This window comes from Dipodomys ordii, unplaced genomic scaffold (genome assembly GCF_000151885.1).
Source record: "Dipodomys ordii isolate 6190 unplaced genomic scaffold, Dord_2.0 Scaffold2, whole genome shotgun sequence".
In the NCBI taxonomy this organism is placed as follows: domain Eukaryota; kingdom Metazoa; phylum Chordata; class Mammalia; order Rodentia; family Heteromyidae; genus Dipodomys; species Dipodomys ordii.
In genome coordinates, this window is record NW_012267218.1 from 9,782,786 (window position 1) to 9,803,040 (window position 20,255).

General features: G+C 40.4%; 1 protein-coding gene across 2 annotated transcripts in view; it reads left to right on the forward strand.

Annotated features, from left to right (window-relative positions):
- Positions 1 to 17,592, forward strand: part of Trip11 (thyroid hormone receptor interactor 11) — a 61,552-nt gene extending 43,960 nt beyond the window's left edge. Inside the window, exons 14-19 of one of the 2 annotated variants that reach the window (XM_013015555.1) lie at positions 6,708 to 6,789; positions 8,520 to 8,634; positions 9,186 to 9,302; positions 12,384 to 12,528; positions 13,738 to 13,958; positions 14,283 to 17,592. In XM_013015555.1, coding sequence (XP_012871009.1) covers positions 6,708 to 6,789; positions 8,520 to 8,634; positions 9,186 to 9,302; positions 12,384 to 12,528; positions 13,738 to 13,958 — 680 coding nt within the window. In that variant the 3' untranslated portion in view covers positions 14,283 to 17,592. The remainder of the gene's footprint in view (positions 1 to 6,707; positions 6,790 to 8,519; positions 8,635 to 9,185; positions 9,303 to 12,383; positions 12,529 to 13,737; positions 13,959 to 14,282) is intronic. The other variant, XM_013015562.1, reaches the window with a different exon arrangement.
- Positions 17,593 to 20,255: the final 2,663 nt, after the last annotated feature.

Below are 20,255 nucleotides of genomic sequence, written 5' to 3' on the forward strand. Positions count from 1 at the left end.
CTGCTGCTGCCTGCTGCTGCTGCTGCTGCTGCTGCTGCTGCTCCTCCTCCTCCTCCTCCTCTTCTTCCTCTTCCTCTTTGTCTTTGTTCTTTCTTCTTTTCTTTGTTTTTTGGTTGGTTGTGGGGCTTCAACTCTGGGCCTGAGCACTGTCCCTGAGCTCTTCAGCTCAAGGCTAACGCTCTCCACTTTGAGCCACAGCGCCACTTCCAGTTTTCTGGTGGTTAATTGGAGATAAGAGTCTCAAAGACTTTCCTGCACAGGTTGGCTTTGAACCATAATCCTCAGCTCTCAGCCTCCTGAGTAGCTATGATTATAGGCATGCGCCACTGGCACCCAGCTATCAGTATATTTTATGTAGTGATGATGATCCTCACTAAGTGGAAACATTATTACAATGATTAGCTTTTCATTGACAAAACTGGGGGGGGGTGCAGGGGCAGGATGCTGTCCTTGAGCTTTTTTTTGCTCAAATTAGCACTCATCCACAGCTCCTTTCCAACTCTTTGGTGATTAATTAGAGGTAAGAATTTCATGGACTTTTCTGCCTGGGCTGGTTTTGAGCCCCAGTCCTCATTCTCAGCTTCCAGAATAGCTAAGATTCCAGGCATGAGCCACTAGCACTTGGCAAAATTATAGTCTTTTTGAGATATGGCTGGTCTATGCAAACCTTTAAAAATGAAAAACTATTTAACTTGACTCAGAATCTTCACTCTGCTAGAAAAAAAAAGTCTCTGCTTTAGTTTGAGAAAATATAGTATAAATTATCTAAATTTGTGATAAAGGGCTGAGGGCAAAAAGAGAAAGGAAAAATAAATTTGATTTGGTTATATTAAAATGTTTATATAAATAAAAACAAATAGACAAATAAATCTATCTCAAGTAGTTGAGCTCCAGTTAATGATGTGAGGATACATTTTATATTAGCAAAATTCTTATCCTCTGAAGTAAAATTTTAAAAAGTAGAACTTTTCACTCAGCAGTTATTTATCTTTTTTTGGGGGGGCGGGGGGAGGTGTTGGTTGTGGGGCTTGAACTCAGGGCCTGGACACTGTCCCTAAGCTTTTTTGCTCAAGGCTGCTTGCACTCTACCACTTTAAGCCATATCACCACTTCTGGTTTTCTGATCATTAATTAGAGATAAGAATCTCACCTGGGGGCTGGGAAGGTGGCTCAGTGGTAGAGTGTTTCCCTTGCATGCATGAGGCCCTGGGTTCGATTCCTCAGCAGGAATCGAAAAAAGCCAGAAGTGGCACTGTGGCTTAAGTGGTAGAGCGCTAGCCTTCAGCTGAAGAGCTCAGGGATAGTGCGCCCAGGCCCAGAGTTCAGGCCCCATGACCGACAAAAAAAAAAAAAAAAAAATTTACCGGAAGTGGCATTGTGGCTCAAGTGGTAGACAACCAGGGGGGAAAAGAAAAAGCACAAAGGAGATAATACTACATCTTAATGTCAAATTACAAATAGAAATTTCTCTTTTTTGTGATACTGGGGTTTGAACTCCAGGGCTAAGCTGGTATTCTACCACCTGAGTCATGCCTCTAGCCCAGCTTTTTTCTGGTTATTTTGGAGAACAGAGTTCAGTTACCTTTTCTACCCAGGCTAATCTCAAGCCACAGTTCTCCAGACTTAGTCTCCTTAATAACTGTAAGTATAAGTATAGGTGTGAGCCACCAGCCACCTTCTAGCTTACAAATGGAGCCTTTTAAAAATAATGTTATTTGGACTGGAGGCTGGTTCAGTTGGTAGATTGCCAGCCATCAGTGAAAAAGATGTACAAGATTAAGCAAGAACCTAATTAAATTAATTAATAGTATTTGATGTTGAAAGTTATGCCAGTGCTGATGGCTGATACCTGTAATCATATCTACTGAGGAAGCTTAGACCTGAGGATCACCGTTTGAAGGCAGCCTGAGTAAGAAAGTCTGTGAGACTCTTACCTCCAATTAATCACTCCCCCCAAAAAAAAGCCAGATGTGGAACAGCAGAGTGCTAGTTATGAGCACACAAAATAAAAGCTCAGGGGTAGCTCCTGGGCCCTGAGTTCAATCCCAAGACCAGTAAAAAACAAAACAACAACAACAAAAAGTGACCTTTTAAATTCAAATTTTGTAACATATAGATCATCTAATTTCTTTTTTTTTTTTTTTTTTGGTCCGGTCATGGGGCCTGAACTCTGGGCCTGGGCACTGTCCCTCAGCTCTTCAGCTCAAGGCTAGCGCTCTACCACTTGAGCCACAGCGCCACTTCCAGCTTTTTTTTTTTCTGCTTATGTGGTGCTGAGGAATCGAACCCAGGGCCTCAGGCATTCAAGGCAAGCACTTTAACCACTGAGCCACCTTCCCAGCCCTAGATCATCTAATTTCTGGCTTTTGCTTTAAATTATATTTAATAAAAGAAGAGACTAAATTGCTTTTAAACATTGTTAGAAAAAAATACTAGGTTTAATATTGTATCTGGTTTAGATTTATTTTCAGGGTTTTCAACCCCAGACCCAATTTGTTATTGGCATTTCTACGTATAAACAAATTCATTCTTCTAACATATTTTCCTTCTTCCTCCTTTTATAACTTTAGCTCCTTTTTTTTTTTCTTTTGTCAGGTGTGGGGTTTGAACTCTGGGCCTGGGTGCTGTCCCTGAGCTCTTCTGCTCAAGTCTAGAGCTCTACCACTTTGAGCCACAGCACCACTTTCAGTTTTCTGGTGCTTAATTGGAGATAAGAGTCTCACAGACTTTCCTGCCAGGGCTGTCTTTGAACCACGATCCTCAGATCTCAGCCTCCTGAGTAGCTAGGATCACAGGCTTGAGCCACCAGTGCCTGGCTAACTTTGACTTTTAAAGATGAGAAATTTGCAAAATGGACGGGGAAAAAAATCTCACAGATTATTAATATTAATCATAGCAATATGTATGATTGCTAAGTAATTAGGGAAAATTGAATGAGGTACTCCTTGTGGCTTATTTTAAGAAATCAGATGAATGAGAACTCATGCCTTTACTGTTTATTTAGATTTGATCATTTGGTTCAAAATTTTAAGGTGGGTATGCATTATACAAAATGGGCAACAAAATCTGGCACTGGTGATAGGTCATGTTTTATATCCAGGTCTTCTGACTCAAGCTCTGGGTAGGCTTCATCTACTTTTTTCTCATTCAACTGATGGTTCAGTAAGCCTGACTTGGGTCTTGTCCATAGGAGCTTAGTCATGAAATAGCCAAATGACTTTGTGAGGAAGATGATTAATTTTAAGATACTCTCTGAAGACAATATTATAGAACACTGCCATTAATCACAAATAAAATGTAAAATTATGATGTGCTGACTTGTTGCAGGCGGTTGCTTTTTATATCCAATTTTGATTTTAAATCAAATAGTGAAGGCCATGACTCCATTTCTGGGTATTTCAAAGAAGCCCTAGTCACGGGTTTTCAAAACCAGACTCAATCTCAGCTACTCTATTGCTAAGCTTTAAAGTGTTCCCACCCTTAAAACTTCTAAAGAGTTATTTGGCACGTGAAATTATTCACAGAAGTAATTGCGTTTGACTTAAAACCCATTTTTTATAGTCATATTTTGCTTGCCCAGACAAATACAGTTCTGATTTCAAATTGTGGTTTGAGTTCATTTTCAATTTTTGTATTTGAATTTCTAATGGGAGGAGAATAGTAAGTGTTCCTGGAGAAAAAGGAGCATCTAGGGACCTTTGAAATGGGTGTGTGAATTTCTCTTCTAAAGTCTTACAATTTGTACCATTTCCTCTAGTCCTTCCCCTAAATTCTGAGGTTGGGGTTTTGTGTTTTTTGTTTTTTTTTCTTCTTCCTGAACCTAAACATCATTTTTTTTCTTTTTCTTTTTCTCTTATAAGATTGGGTCTTGTTGTATAGGCCAGGCTGGACTTGAGCTCGCAATCTTCCTGTCTTAGCCAATTTAGTAATCAGATTAGGCATGTCCTATTACATCCAACATAATTTTCAATTTTTTATGGCCACATTAATATAATAAGATAGAGTTTAAGTTTACTTTCATACTACTTTTTTTTTTTTTTTTGGTCAGTTGTGAGCCCCGAACTCTGGGCCTGGGCACTGTCCCCTCAGCAATTCACCTCAAGGCTACTGCTCTACCACTTGAGCCACAGCACCACTTCCAGCTTTTTCTACATAGGTAGTGCTGAGGAATTGAACCCAGGGCCTCTTGCATGCATGGCAAGCACTCTACCACAGAGCCACCTTCTCAGCCCCTTTGATAATACTTTTTATGTAACCCTTTAGCATGTAATCAGTATTAAAATGATTACTTATCGAGGAAAGTAGGAGAAGGGAGAAAATCTCAGGAATGGAAGACGGAAGGATGGAAAGACTAGGGTTTTTGTTGTTGTTTTTTCCTTCCAGTCGTGGGGCTGGGGATTGTCCCTGAGCTCTTCAGCTCAAGGCTAGCACTCTACCATTTGAGCTATGCACCACTTTCTGGTTTTCTGGTGGTTAACTAGAGATAAGAGTCTCACAGATGTTCCTGCCCAGGCTAGCTTTGAACCGCGATCCTTAGATCTCAGCCACCTGAGTAGCTAGGATTATAGGCATGAGCCACCGGTGCCTGACTCAAGAGTGGGGAAGTTTGACCTGTTTCTCCCCTGCCTTTCCTTCCTAGCCATAGAGAGAAGAGCAGATGAGCATGAAAGAGAAGATTGGCCCATCTTTACTCTGGTGGGATGGTTAAGTCAGAGCAGTGATGAGAGATTAACTTGCTTATTTTGCTATTCTTCCTCTGAGTAGTTAAGAGTTCTATTCTCCTATACTCTCTCACATACCTTTTTATGGCCAAGTTTAAATTTTTTACTGCAAAGACAGGGAAGGAAAAGACTGTGGTAGATTTTCCAAACACAGACCTATCCTGTATAATATGGTTATGGTGACCATTTGGTAACATTAGTCTTATTATACGAATGACATTTTGCAATTTAGACAAACCACAAGCTATTGTAAGAAGGTTAAAGTGGGCATTTATATTTGCATTTGTGCTACAAAACAGAACTGTACAGAATAGAATGAAAAACATAGACACACTCTGTGAGTCTCAGAAAAACTGCAGAGGAAGTATGTTGGGAGCTGCACAGTGGAGGATAAATAGACTCACGAGGCAGTACCAGTAGAGCAAAGCTTTCCGTGCAGAAGGGAAAACATGTACAAAACTCCTGCAGGAGACGTGAGAGCCCAGAAATATACTTTATATTCATGGGCAATTAACATTCAAAAAAAGGACCCGAAGTATACTTTTTCCATAATATGGTGCTAGAAGCTGGCTGTCCCCACATGTAAAAGAGTGAAGTTGGCATCTACCTCATACCATGCACAGAAATGAACTCAGTTGCATTTCAAGTCAAAACCATAAAATTCTTCAACGAAGATAAACCTTCGTGATACATGGCAGTAGTATTTAGGTATGACACCCAAAGTAAAAACAACATAAAGAAAAAAAGAAATTGAACTTCACCAAATTTAAAAAACTTCTGTGTTTCAATGAATACCATCAAGAGAGAAGTGAAAGCCCACAAAATGGAGGAAATATGTACAAGTCCTCTCTTCGATAACTTCTCCAGCTCCTACTAATAAAAAAAAAAATGTGTTTTGTGGGGTTTTTTGTTGGTTGTGAGGCTTGAACTCGGGGTCTAGACACTGTCCCTCAGCTCTTTTGTTGAAGGCTAGTACCACTTTGAGCCACAGCTCTACTTCTGGGCCTTTTTTTTTTTTTAGTGGTTAATTGAAGAGGCTCATGGAGACTTTTCTGCCTGGGCTGACTTCGACAGGCAGTCCCTAGATCTCAGCCTCTTGAGTAGCTAGGATTATAGGTGTGAGCCACTGGCTCTAGCTACCACATGGTTTTTTCATTTCTTTCAGAACAAAAACCTGTACTCTATGTTAAAATTAGTAAATACCTCTTAGTTCAAATAATCTACTTCTAACATAACAGGTGCAAATTATATTAGACTAAGTTCCTTTGTCCTTGAATCCTCAGTCCTGTGGCTTATTAGCTAATGAAAAGAGTAAAGTACTGTACTGTAAAGTATTCACATTGTAATTACTCTACTAAGATTTTACTAAGATTCTATTTACTTTTTAGATAGGAATTTAAAATCTGTCATAAACTATTGTAATGTGATTAGTGCCAGTGATCTGAATTGTATTTTGCAATTTCCTTACTCTGGAATGCTTTGCCCTGTCAGACTTGTGTTGAATTGTGGTCTTAGTGGTGTTAAATACTTTTCTTAGTCAGCTCACCAAAACCAGAGTACAGCCAGGAAAATAAAAAAAGGAAAATCTAAAGTTGTCTTTTCCATTTCCTCCCATTAAACAGAAGTTATACTGGAAATGTTTCATGCTAGGAAGCAGGAGTGAAAATCTGGTCTTTTGCTATTAAGTTTCTAAAGAAGATGGAAGCCTTTATTGATTTTAAAGATTTTCCTACTGAGGAACTGATTATTTATGGGGTAACCCATATGGAATAATGCATGCTCTGGGTTTTAAGCAGTTTCTGTATCAAGAGAGAGTCTTTCTCTGAAACAGAATAGATGGAAGTAATTCAATATTACCAGTTAGTGTAGAGTACAAATTTAAATTTCATCGTAAAGATCTTATAAGTGTCATTGTATATTTGTATATTGTATATTTGTTCAGATTGATTGGTTAATGACTATCTTTATTCACATATTTTAAAACAGATGAGCTCCGACAAGAAATGTTGGATGATGCACAAAAGAAATTGATGGACTTAGTAAACAGTACTGAAGGAAAAGTGGACAAGTATACTTTTGCTTTTTAACTTTTAAAATATTTTGCAGGGGGGGGGCTGGGAAGGTGGCTCAGTGGTAGAGCGGTAGCCTTGAGCTGAAGAGCTGAGGGACAGAGCCCAGGCCCAGAGTTCAGGCCCCATGACCAGACCCCCCCCCAAAAATAAAATAAAATAAAATATTTTGTAGGGATTGCTTTCATCATAGAACAACTTCCACATGCAGTAGTTTATATGTGATTAAAATTTTTTTCTTGCTGGTCCTAGAACTTAAACTCAGGGTCTGTGCACTATCTCTGAGCTTATTTTGCTCAAGACTAGTATTCTACTACTTGAGCCACAGCTCCATTTCTGGCTTTTTTGTACTTAATTGTGGATAAGAATCTCACAACTTTTCTGCCAAGGCTGGCTTCAAACTGAAATCCTCGAATTTCAGCCTCCTGAGTAGATAGGATTATAGGTGTGAGCTACCAGTGCCTGGCTTGTATGTGATTAATTTTGGGTTAGTTTTGTTTTGGTGCTGGTCATGGAGCTTAAACTCAGAACCTGGGCACTGTCCTTGAGCTTTTGTGCTCAAGGCTAGTACTCTGCCACGTTGAGCCACAGTGCCATTTTGCCTTTTTGGTAGTTAATCAGAGATGAGTCTCATGGACTTTCCTGCCTGGGCTGCCTTTGAACTGTACTCCTCAGATCTCAGCCTCCTCTAGGTAGCGTGATTCTCTAATTCCCTCCTTATATGTGATTAAATGTTTAGGGAGCCTTTTTTATATCTAATAAAATATGTGGGTAGTTTTAATGAAGGCTCAATAGAACATTTTTTCTATTTTTAAAAGTATTTTTGCCCCAATTTATTCTTAAAACAGAATTAAAACATCTCAACGTGAAGTGCTTACAAAATAAAGGACCTGTTTTACTTTACTTTACCTTTAATGTCCTTGAACATAGCTTATTCAAAATTCTGAAACCTAGATGTATGTGTATATGTGTATGTGAGTGTGTACATTATCTCATAAAATATTTTTAAACTTTGGTATTAATAGCAATTTTTTTTCTGGTGTATTGAAGATAAGAGTCTTTCTGACTTGTCTTCTTGGGCTGGCTTTGAACCCAGATCCTCAGATCTCTTTTCTGAATAGCTAGGATTATAGGCATGAGCCACCAGTGCGCAGCTTATTAGTAAATTTTGATCATTGTGAATGGGAAATCTAAGCCCAAGAAAGCCATCACTATGTGAAGATGGTCTTTGGTGAGCATCAACCAGTGAAACACTTCCTCAGTTGGCTACTGGGTTGAAGAAAGTGGGTGGCTAATAATTGCTGTTTTAAAAAGTATATGTTTTGAATTGTTTGAAACATTGTTAATTAGACTTTTTAAAAAGCTACTTTAGGCCATGCACAGGTGGCTCACACCTGTAATCTTAGCTACTCAGGAGGCTAAAATCTGAGGATCGCAGTTCAAAGCCAGCCCAGGCAGGAACATCCATGAGACTCTTATCTCCAGTCATCCACCAGAAAACCAGAAGTGGTGCTGTGGCTCAAATGGTAGAGCACTAGCCTTGAGCTCAGGGACAGAGCCCAGGCTGAGTTCAAGGCCCATGACTGACCCCCAAAAAAAAAAGCTACTTTATTTTTTTGTTTAGTGCTATAAATATTTAATGGTCTCAAGTTAGCACTGTTCATATGTTTAATGTTTGGTACATGCCAGGTTGCATTGGCTTGAGTTGTTTCTGCCTTTGTTTTCATAGAACCCTCATGAGAAACCTCTTCATTGGTCATTTCCACACACCAAAACCTAAGCGCCATGAAGTGCTACGATTGATGGGAAGCATACTAGGTGTTAAAAAAGAAGAGATGGAACAGGTAACCAACCTGACACTGGAATCCATTCTGAATTGATTGACTGACCGATAGCACTGGGGACCGAACTTAGGACCTTGTATATACTTACACTAAGCAAATATTCTTCAACTGGGCTCCATTCCCAACCTCATTCTGAACAGACTTACAATGTTGAGGTATTATGGACACTTGTCCTATCTTAAGAGTAGATGTGTTTGATTTGTATGATACTAGTTTAAATATTTTGCAACTTATAACCCAGTTTACATGTCAACAGAGATGTAACAATGTGTAAAACTTTCATTCATAACTGTAACCCCTCTGTACAGCATCTTTATAATAAAATAAAATTTTAAAAAAGAAATTAAAAAATAAAACCATTACAAATTTTAAAAAACCCTTTCATTCAGATTGTGCTTGAGGTGGCATTGTTATTGTATTAGTATCCTCTATTTCTAGGATTTGGACTCATAAGCATGGTTTGCTGTTATCCGAAATCATGTTGCAAGTAATTCTTCATTTTTCTTTTCTTGTATTAATAATATTTTTCTGTTTTTAAAATACCCTTGCAGTTGTTTAATGACGATCACGGAGGTGTTACTAGGTGGATGACGGGATGGCTTGGAGGAGGATCAAAAAGTGTCCCCAACACACCTTTGAGACCAAATCAGCAGTCTGTGCTTAATAGTGTAAGAGCCAATTTTATTTCTGCTGAACATGAAGGACGAAATGATTGTATACCAAACTCAATTGCAAAGTATCAGATTTCTTTTTAGGTTATTTTGTGCCACCCTCTTATTTTGGAGTTATGGCAATAGATCCAGAGAAGTGATCAGCTTAAAGATAACAAGCCAGCTTTAATCATCTTATTGCATATAGATTTTATCTAATTGTGTGTGTGTTTGTGTGTGTGTATGTGTGTGTGTTTGCGCGCGTGTGTGCGCACGTGAGCGCGCACGTGAGCACGTGCGCAAGCGTGTGTGTGTACATGTGCCCACCAGTCCTGAGGCTTGAATTAGGGGCTGGGCACTATCCCTGAGGTTTTTCTGCTCAAGGCTAGTGCTCTGCCACTTGAGTCTCAACTCTATTTCTGGCTTTTTGGTAGTTTATTAGAGGTAAGAATCTTATGGACTTTCCTGTTCTGTTTTTTTGTCAGTCATGGGGGCTGAATTCTGGGCCAGTGCTGTCCCTCAGCTCTTCAGCTCAAGGCTAGCACCCTACCACCTGAACCACAGCGCCACTTCCAGTTTTTTCCACTTATGTGGTGCTGAGGAATCAAACCCAGGGCCTCATGCATGCGAGGCAAGCGCTCTACCACAGAGCCACCTTCCCAGCCCCTGGACTTTCCTGTTCTGACAGCTTCAAACCATGATTCTCAGATCTTAGCCACCAGAGTAGCTAGAATTACAGGCATGAGCTACTGGTGCCAGCTTATCTAATATATTTGTGTGATAATTATTTTGCATTGTTAATGATGCTGGCCGTGGTGGTACATACCTGTAATCCCAGCAGGTAGGAAGTAGAAGCAGGCAGATCATGAGTTTAAGGTCATCCTGGGCTACATAGTGAGACTCTTAAATAAATGCTGTGTTGAGTAGTAGTAGTATGAAATTATGCCATTCTTGAAAATAGAGCCTTTATCTTATTTACGTATATATGTTTCAATTCATTGAAGCAATAATACTTACCGAGGATCTGTTGTATACCATTGGGAAGATAACAAATAAACATAAACTCACAGTGCCTGATATATAGGAATTGCATTGGGTAGCACTGTGAGTTGGAATACAGTTTCCTTCTTTCTTTCTTTTCTATTTATTTGTGGTACTGGAGCTTGAACCAAGACCCATTCTTGCTGGGCAGGTACTCCACTACTTGAGCCACACCTTTAGCCCTTTTTGCTGGGATTATTTTTTAGATAGGGTCTTAGATTTTCCCAGACCAACCTGAACTGTCATCCTCCTGTTCACACTTTCAGCCATAGCTGAGATGATAGGCATGAACCACCATTCCCAGCTTTTTCTGTTGTGATGACTCTCCTGAACTTTTTGTCTGGGATGGCCTTGAAATGCCGTCTTCTTAATTTTAGCCTCCCAAGAAAATAGAATTACAGTCCTGAGCCATTGTGCCCGGCTACATCCAGTTATTCATTTATTTATTTTAATAAAGAGGATCCTAAGAATAGGATAAGATCTTGTTTTTACATGGATGGCAAAAATTTTAATTTAAAGAAATAGTACACACCATGTTATTTTAGTCTCATAATATTACTGGTGATCTTTTGCTATATCAATTGATGGGGGGTCTTCCTTTAGAAAATTATGTTAAGGGCTGGGAAGGTGGCTCAGTGGTAGGGCGCTTGCCTTGCATGCCTGAGGCCCTGGGTTCGATTCCTCAGCACCACATAAGCAAAAAGAAAAAAGTCGGAAGTGGCTCTGTGGCTCAGGTGGTAGAGCGCTAGCCTTGAGCTGAAGAGCTGAGGGACAGCGTCCAGGCCCAGAGTTCAGGCCCCACGACCGAACCCCCCCAAAAAAATATGTTAATATTTGCTTTTCTTTTATATGGTTTCTTTCTTTTCTTCTTTTTTGTCAGTTGTGGGGCTTGAGCTTAAGGCCTAGGTGCTGTCCTTGAGCTCTTTTGCTCAAGGCTAGTGCTTTACCACTTTGAGCCACAGCACCACTTCCGGTTTTGTAGTGGTTAGGGACTTTTCTGCCTGGGCTGGCTTTGAACTGCCATCCTCAGATCTCAGCCTCCTGAGTAGCTAGGATTCTAGGCATGAGCCACTAGCGCCCAGCTTTTATATGGTTTCTATACCTGTGTTGTTAAAATATTATGATTTGAACGTGGTGTCTTAAGTGCTACTGACGGCAAGAAACGAATGTTCTTGGGGCTGTAGCTCAGTGGTACAGTGCTTGCGTGGCTTGTGCAAGGCCTTGGGTTCCATATCCAGCACATTACACACTAAGTAAGACAAAACAAAAGGCTAGAAAACAATGTGTGGTGATGCGTGGCTGTAATCCCAGTACTTGACAGGTGGAAGCAAGAGGATCGTGAGTTCAAGGCCAGCTTGAGCTTCCAGAAGTGAGACTGCCTCAAAAAAAAAAAAGACATGCTCTTAATTGACTAACTCCGTTTAATAAGAACTTGAAATGAGTGTCATCATCAAAGATTATTCATTAAATTGTTAAAGTTCTGTAATGATTACCATATAAGCAAAGTACTACCACTAGCATTTTCAGTTAACCTTGTTTATGTTTTCTTTTTAAATAGTTAATTTGAAAAAAGGGGAAGCCGGGGCGCTGGTGACTCACGCCTGTAATCCTAGCTACTCAGGAGGCTGAGATCTGAGGATTGCGGTTCAAAGCCAGCCCGGGCAGGAAAGACTATGAGACTCCTATCTCCAATAAACCACCAGAAAACCGGAAGTGGTGCTGTAGCTCAAGTGGTAGAGCACTCGCCTTGAGCTGAAGAGCTGAAGGACAGCGCCCAGGCCCAGAGTTCAAGCCCCACGACTGACAAAAAAAAAGGGGGGGGGGAATTAAATGATGTAAGTTTTTAATATTTAATTAGAATAGCTGGTGCACTTTCTTCATGTGGTGAATGTAGGTTTATTTCTCTTTTGAGCATGTCTCACTGTGTAGTCCAGGCTGGCCTAGAACTCATCCTCTTACTTCAGCCTCCTGAGTGATGCCATTACCTGTAGGCATGTACCGCCATGCCTGGCATGGATAACAATTTATTCTTTAGTCTAATATACCTTTTTTTCTTAGTCTTTTTCAGAACTTTTCGTTAAATTTCTAGAAACAGAGTCTCATCCATCTATCCCACCACCAAAGCTTTCTGTTCATGACATGAAGCCTCTGGATTCTCCAGGAAGGAGGAAACTAGATGCAAATGTACCCCTAAGTTTTAAAGGTAAAACCAGTTTTTTTTGTAACATTGAATTTTCGGTGTTTTTGAAACTGTGCAATGATGCTTCCAAAATTCCTGTAAGACATCAAATATCTTGTACCAATTTTGTCTTTTATCTGCTTTAATTAAATACTACGAAACATTTTCCCTTTGTATATTGAAATAGTTATCTCTGCATGAGCCACTTTGAATTATTCTTCCTGAAATGGTGGCAGACTAGTTACAGTAGTTACATCTTCTTGTAACATAGTCTTCTCTGTTCTAAGGGTCTTATTTTATTCAGGATGATGATAGATGAACTAAAATTGCTTCTTTATTGGGACACTTCTTTTTCTGAAGTATCTGTATTTTTAATATAGACCAACAATATAAACTAAAGTTAGATGTTATATTCTTTGGATTCTATCATACATCACGTAGTTTCATTTAGGTAAAATATATATTTGTTATTTAGACAACTATGTTTGCTTTTCTGAGCTTAGCTAGAAAGATAAACTAGTAAAACTTACCTGTCATTTAGATAAAAAGTACGGCTACCAAGTCAGTGAAAAATCATAACTTTAAGAGATGCTCTTTATTTCTGTATTTGGATGTGTCAGAACTTAGTAGCTAATCCTAGAATTCTGCTTTCCTAGTATAGCTAGTTGTCATTCACAGGAAAGGCTAATTTGAGGTCCCAAGGGTGAGGGGTGACAAGTAAGTATAAGGAACTTGACTCTATATTCTCTATCTTAGGAGGCCTCCCCCCCCCTTTTTGTCAGTTGTGGGGCTTGCACTCAGGGCCTGGGTGATATCGCTGAGCTTTTTTACTCAAGGCTAGCACTCTACTACTTTGAGCCTAGACACCACTTCCAGTTTTCTGATTGCTAATTGGAGATAAGAGTCTTACGGACTTTCCTGCCCTGGCTAGGAACCATAACCTTCAGATCTCAGCCTCCTGAGTAGCTAGTGTTAATGAGCATGAGCCACTGGTACCTGGTACCAAATTAGTATTCAATGTTTAGTAATTGAGATCTGTTTATGTTTTCTTTTTAAGTAATTGAAGACTAGTCCAAAAAGTATGCCAAATTCCAGCAAAGTGGGATTTGAAAGTTGATAATGGTGATAATGAACTACTGTGTAGAGGCAGGCTTCTTGCCACCATTATTCTCATTCAGAGGCTTCTTTGTGAAGGAGAAAGACAGAATGAATAATCCATGTCTCCTCATTTAGATGGCGCAGCATCCAGGGCTGGAAGAAGAGCAGATGTGAGCCCTTTCCTGGCTCCCCGCTCTGCAGCTGTCCCTCTCATTGACCCCGCCGGGCTTGGACCTGGTGGGCCCGGGCATCCTCTTCTGAAACCCATCTCGGATGTTCTGCCCACCTTTACACCTTTGCCAGTGTCGCCTGACAACAGCGCTGGTGTTGTGCTGAAAGACCTGTTAAAGCAGTAGGTAATTGCCAAGCCCCAGACTACAGAGCACTTTAAGAAAACATGAACACTATGTATATGTATTTTATCACAAAGTGGCCTTTCGGAAGAAGTCATGCATTTGTTTGCAATTGTAATTTCTCTAAATTTAATAAAGATATTCTTAATGCTTTTAGAAATTGCAGATATCAGAGGAGCAAGTGCTTGCTATATGATCTGCTTTTCTTCTTCTCTGATTTGGCCTAATTTAATCTAGAAACCTTTCCATTAAAAAAGTTAATTTACAAAAAAAAAAAGAAGACAAAAATACTAGTAGCTATCTGTACCAACTTTATTTCCTCATCAGATTCTCAAGCTCTTCTAAAGATCATCAAGGAATTTGCACAAAACCAGAAGCAGTCATGACTTCTCTGCCTAGGGAAGGAACTCTATTGAAGCATGAATTGATCATCTTCAAAGGACAGAGAAGCCAAGAGCATGGCTGTTCTCATGAGGTCATAGGTGCCGTTAGGTGGAATGTGTACTTGGCTCTATGCAATCTTGTCATGTGTATAGATTCACATGACTTCCACACAGTCAAGATACAATACAGTTCTTCCATCTCTTGAGCTGCCTCCTTCTGTCTAGAACCATGCCTCGCTGCCTCCTGCCCTCATTCCCGACACCCCCCTCCCCTTAGCAGCTCTGTAACTTCTTGATATCAAGAACACTGTATAAGTGGAATCATACATTATGTTCCCTCTTGAGGTAGATGTGTTTTATGCAGCACAATTCCTTTGACATCCATCTTAAGTTACCACATGGCTCAGAAGTTTATTCCTTTTTTATTTTGCTCTATTCTGGGGCTTGAACATGGGGCTTCACACCTGCAAGACAGGCACTCTACCACTGAGCCACACCCCAGTCCAAGTTCTTTTTCATTGTCAAGTATATGGTGTAGGTATACTATTTCCTTAGAAGAGCTGATGGCTCTTCTTCAAGGTGTCATGTGGACATTGTCTCCCATGTGTCACCCTGTGCTGCTGCCTCCACATGCAATGAGCAATAGCACTAAGTCTACACATCCAGGTGCAGAGATCCGAGCTGTGGGTCCATCACCATGTCACCATGGTCGGGGGAGGGTGGGAAATCCCCGCTAAGCACCAGCACCAGCTGTTGGAACTTAAGAATAACAGGAGTTTTTGTTTAATTTTTTATAAGCCCATCATAAAAAAAAAATTGTGACTTGAAGCTTAGTTTTATCAGGATGTCCATTTTCTATCAGTTGTTGAAGTTGTACATTTAAAAGACATTTCTTGCAGATTTTATAAATTTAGATATACCTTTATGATAGAAACATTTTATAGCAAGGAAAGGTGAAAATGAGGAAAGTGTAAATAGGGCTGAAATAGGGCTGAATCTAGCCAAGCTAAATCTGGTTGTAAATTTTGCTATGATGGATTGTATATTTCTAATATATTTAGAAGCTGGAAAGTTTTGATTCTCAGTTGATGGTTAAAACTTTTTTTTCTGGAAAATTAAGTAACAGAAAATGCTGCTCCACCATGTCACTGTCTCTTTTGGCTAACTTGTTTACATTGCCATTCTCTAGTACAAAGAAATTCCTATTGTCAGAGAAATTCCTATGGCAGTACATATGCGCCTTAACTTCCTGTACAGGGTTGCATCCTAGTGACCCACTGTGAACCGAGAACATCTACAGCTGAAGTGCATTCACTCCGTGCATTCACCCTGTTGAGCACCCTGGCCTAGCCACACTGCTTGCCCTTTGCCCTCCACCACATGGCTGCCTGCAGGCCAAGCCCACTGAGCTGCCCAGCCTCAAGAGGAGATGAACGTTCCAAAGCTTGAATCCCACCTCTAATGAATGGCCATCAGTTTTGCACCATGAATAAACTGCAAAATCATAAGTCAGCTTACCATTGTAAGTTGAGGGAAATCTGTATTAACATAGATTTGTTAACATGTTTCTAAACAAAGATATTTTCATTGATTATCCTGAATTATGTGTTGCTTGCTATTGAAGCTTCCTTTCATGGTGGAGCAACTGCAGTGCTAGCTTCTAAGCTAAACAAAAGATGTGTGGTCCTTCATTTTGAAAAAATGGAACATGTAACAAGTGTTTTATTTTGAAGACGAGATGCATGGTGGGTATTTAAGTAGTGTGTTATCATATTTGAAATGCCTTGTTGACATTTTAAGTATCTACTTCCCTGACCAAAACAACCTGTCGCTCCCTCCTGTAGCTTACCTGAGTGTGGAAGCTGCGCAGGACAGATTGTCCCTCCAGACCCCACAGAGCAGCTTACTGCTATTCAGTGTGTGTCCAGGCCTGGACCTGTAGCACCTAATGTTTCGTTGTACTACTGAAACTATAGCTCACTGCTATGCAGACTTAAGTGTTTGTTGATCTAAACCATTGACTTTTCTGAGACTTAAGTTGTGTCATAGATGAACCATCTGCTCAGGGAGGCTTCTCAGAAACCAGACAGGGAGGAGGTGCATGATTTGAATGTTAGCATAGGACACTGCTAACAGCACCTTACTGCAGTATTTTAACGACAATAATTCTGTGTGTGGTTGAACTTTCCACATCATTTCTAGTGGTTTTTCCAGTGTACTTAAATATACTACAGAAGAAAATGTCACTTAGCCATTGATGTTGACTTTAATGGAGTACAGTATCAGGTGGTTTGATGAGTGTTCGTTGCTCAGCATTCTTTTTTGGAGGAGAGCAGTCCTAGGGAATGAATGCAGCCTCATGTTTGCCTCCTGAACCACACCTCTAGACCTTTTGCTTTTATTTATTTTTCAGAGCCTCCTGTCTGTCTAAGCCTCCCCCTGAGGTTACAGGTGTTACCGACATGAAGGGCTTGTTCTTTTGAGATAGGGTCTGTGAGATAACTTTTTTTTCCCTAACAGTTTGAATCATGATTGTCTTAGCTCTACTTCTCAAGTAGCTGGGATTAAAGGTGTGAACCACCCCACCCACCTCCTAAACCTTTCTTTTCTTTTTTTAGGAGTTTGGGGTACCAAAATTAAGCAACAAGTCCACAAGGAGAAAGGGCCTTCTTAAAACTAGTTCAAGTATCAAACCCCATATAAAGTTATTATTTTCTTTTACCCTTTCAATGGTTAGTTTTGAGGGACAGGAAGAGCTGAAAATCCTTATCCAATCAGGAAGTCGGGGCAGAGCAAGCCAGGCCACCTCTTCAGAGACAGGCTGCTGTGATGACAATTTAGAATGTTACCAAGCTTCAAGGTGTTTGGATTTGGTTTTTAAACCAATGGTGTTTTTCATGCATCAAAATATTTAAGACATCTTCCCCCGACAAAAATTTATCTTTTAATTTTTGTTAATTTTAATTAAGCTGGGTGATACTTATTTTACATGTTCCTCTGGGGAGAAAATAATTTTAATGTTCTGACATTTGTGATTATTTGTCGGTCTTTATTTGTTAACTTATTAAGGTTTTGCTATTTAAAACTGATAAATTGTCTTTTGATTTATATAGGAAAATAACAAATTTTCAACCCAACCTTATGATTAGGTTGTTTTATAGAGAACTAAAGTCAATGCATTTTTTTAGTTTCTCAGGAGCACTGCAAGGAGGAAAAAAAAAACCCAATACTCCAAATAAAAATGATATATGTAAGCTGGCAATGTCTTTATCCACAATAAAAAAAAAAAAACTTTAGCAAACAGCTGTTGCCTTTTTCTTGAGGAGGGAGAAATGGCTTGCACATGTTGTTTATGGCCGAGCCGCCGCACTACGGAAGCCGAGGGCCTCCGAGCTCGCCGGATGTGTGCTGTGAGGATTCTCTTGGCGCCTTGGAAACTTTAAATATGGACAACTTGTGATTCTCAAGATTATGCATGAAAAGTGGCCCTGAAAGGTTTTGGTTGGCCTTTTCTCCTTTCTCCTCCATAGGCGTTGCATGTGTGGCTGTCCTCCTGGTCTTCCTCCACGCTACTCAGGAGACCTTCATTCTTTACCCAAATGTGCAGCTTGGACACTTAAACACTGGGTGCTGGCAGGACTGGAAGGTGGTTTTAAAGTTGACAGCCAGTTTGAGGTCATGATTTTGACCCTGTACAGGGAACCTTTCACAATATTTATCTCTGAATGGAGAAGTTGTGAGCATTACTACCCAGAAGTGGAGGAGAATGTCAAGTAGGGGTGCTCCTGAAGTTCGGGAACATTTCCAAAAGGTGAGAGGTCGGTATGAAGAAGACTGGTCTGGTCTCTGGTTTAGGCTAGAGTAGTGTGGGTGGAGTGGTGGGAGCAAAGCCAGTCATTGAGTGGGTGAAGCAAGTGTGCTCAGGGTTTGCAGACATCTGCTGAAAAGGCAGATCACAGGACGGAAAGGGCATTAGGAGAGCCCCGGAGGAGGGAGAGTGTTTGTGATGAGACAAGGAGTGTGTGTAATATTTATAAGACAGGCAGCTGGAGAGAGGCTGGTGGGAGGTAGGAGGAACTCCAGTGGGGCAGGAGCCGTGGAAGGGGCAGCATGCGAGTGGCAGATGGATTTGGCCACAGGGCCATTGAGGGAGCTTTCCTCTGACACTGGAGGAAAAGGAGGGAGTAGGCTTGAGGTGGGAGGAATTCAGTCAAGGAGACAGACACGGCCAGATTACTGAAGACATGAGAAGTACTCTTAGAGGTCTATACAAAGAACTGGGGAGCCCTAGTGGGCCTAGCAGGCAGATGGGAAGAACACATCTTGAAGGAGCAAGCTGGCAAATTAAATGTCAGATAAAAGCCAAATGGCTCTGGCCTCAACCAATTTTAGTGGGATACAACATGTTATTAACTTGAACCTTGTTCTCCTATTCTGGGGACTTAGGTCAAGTGGACAGTGATGTAGCTGAGGGTTTTATAGCATTTACTGTCAACATTTTAGTATATCCTGTAAATTAATAAACCATTAGAACTGCAACAATATTTGTCTTGGAGATAAAGAAAAATTCAAAAATGTGAAGGCAAACATTTGAACGATTAGTTGGTTTTCTGCCTTCACTCCTAAAATGGAATCTTCCTTAGAGCTGTTGTGGAACAAAGATATTAATACTTTGCACCGTCATGATGTTTTAACTGTGACAATATTCAGCTGTGACTCTTTTATATAAGTGCTCTTTAGCTCCAGTATTCTTTGACTTTGGTGAATAATTTTTGTTGACCAGTAACTAAATCTTAGTGCTTTGAAAGTATTTGTGAGCTATATATTTTGTTAAAAGTTGTTTCCTAGACATGCCAAGACACTCTAAAAAATCTAAGACACAAGCTAGGTACTTGTACAGGTTGTAATCCTGGTTACTCAGGAGGCTGAGATTTGAAGGATTATAGTTTGAGGCCAGCCCAGGGAGAAAAGTGCTAGACTGATTCTCCAGTAAACAGGCTGGAGATGTGTGGAAGAGAGTGTTATCCTAGCAAGCAAGCCAGGCAAGTGGGAGGCCCTGAGTTCAAACCCCAGTATCACCGAGAGAGAGACAGAGAGAGAGAGAGAGAGAGAGAGATTTAAAAATCTAAGACACATTATTCTTTGCATATGAGGCTTATGGACATGGAAGGTGTTTTAATGTGTTTTCCTCTCACAAAACTGAGCCCGGATCCCCGTGGGTCCTGAGGTGCTGGCACTTACCAAGGATCCTCCCAGATGCTGAAAGAAGACACAGAAAAGGGCTGGGAAGGTGGCTCAGTGGTAGAGCGCTTGCCTTGCATGCCAGAGGCCCTGGGTTCGATTCCTCAGCACCACATAAGCAAAAAGAAAAAAAGCGGAAGTGGCGCTGTGGCTCAAGTGGTAGAGCGCTAGCCTTGAGCTGAAGAGCTGAGGGACAGCGCCCAGACCCAGAGTTCAGGCCCCACAACCGGACCCAAAAAAAAAAAAAAAGACACAGAAAGGCTTCGAGACAAAGCGGTATGCTTGCTTTGAGGGTCCTCTACAGAACCCCCATGGTTGTGAATTAGCACCTTAATCTCTTTGTCCAAAGGACTTCCAGACTCTTGAATAAAAGGATGGTGGTGATAAAGTTGCAAATTCTAGATTCGTGAGGTCATTCTGTTTTTGTTTTTAAAAACATAATGGGATATTTAGTCTGAAAGTTTTAAAAGTCATTTTAGAGTTTTCTCCTTGAAGTATTTTCATGCCACTTGCAAACTTATTACTGGGAGAGCCTTAAATACATGCCATCAACTTCTGCTGTTCTCTGTGGAATTGTCTTGGCAGCTGGAAGCTCCTATGTTCAAAATACTGATAATGTTGAAAAAAAGTTCTCAGAATTGCTACTTGAAGAATTGACTTTATGTTTCATATATAT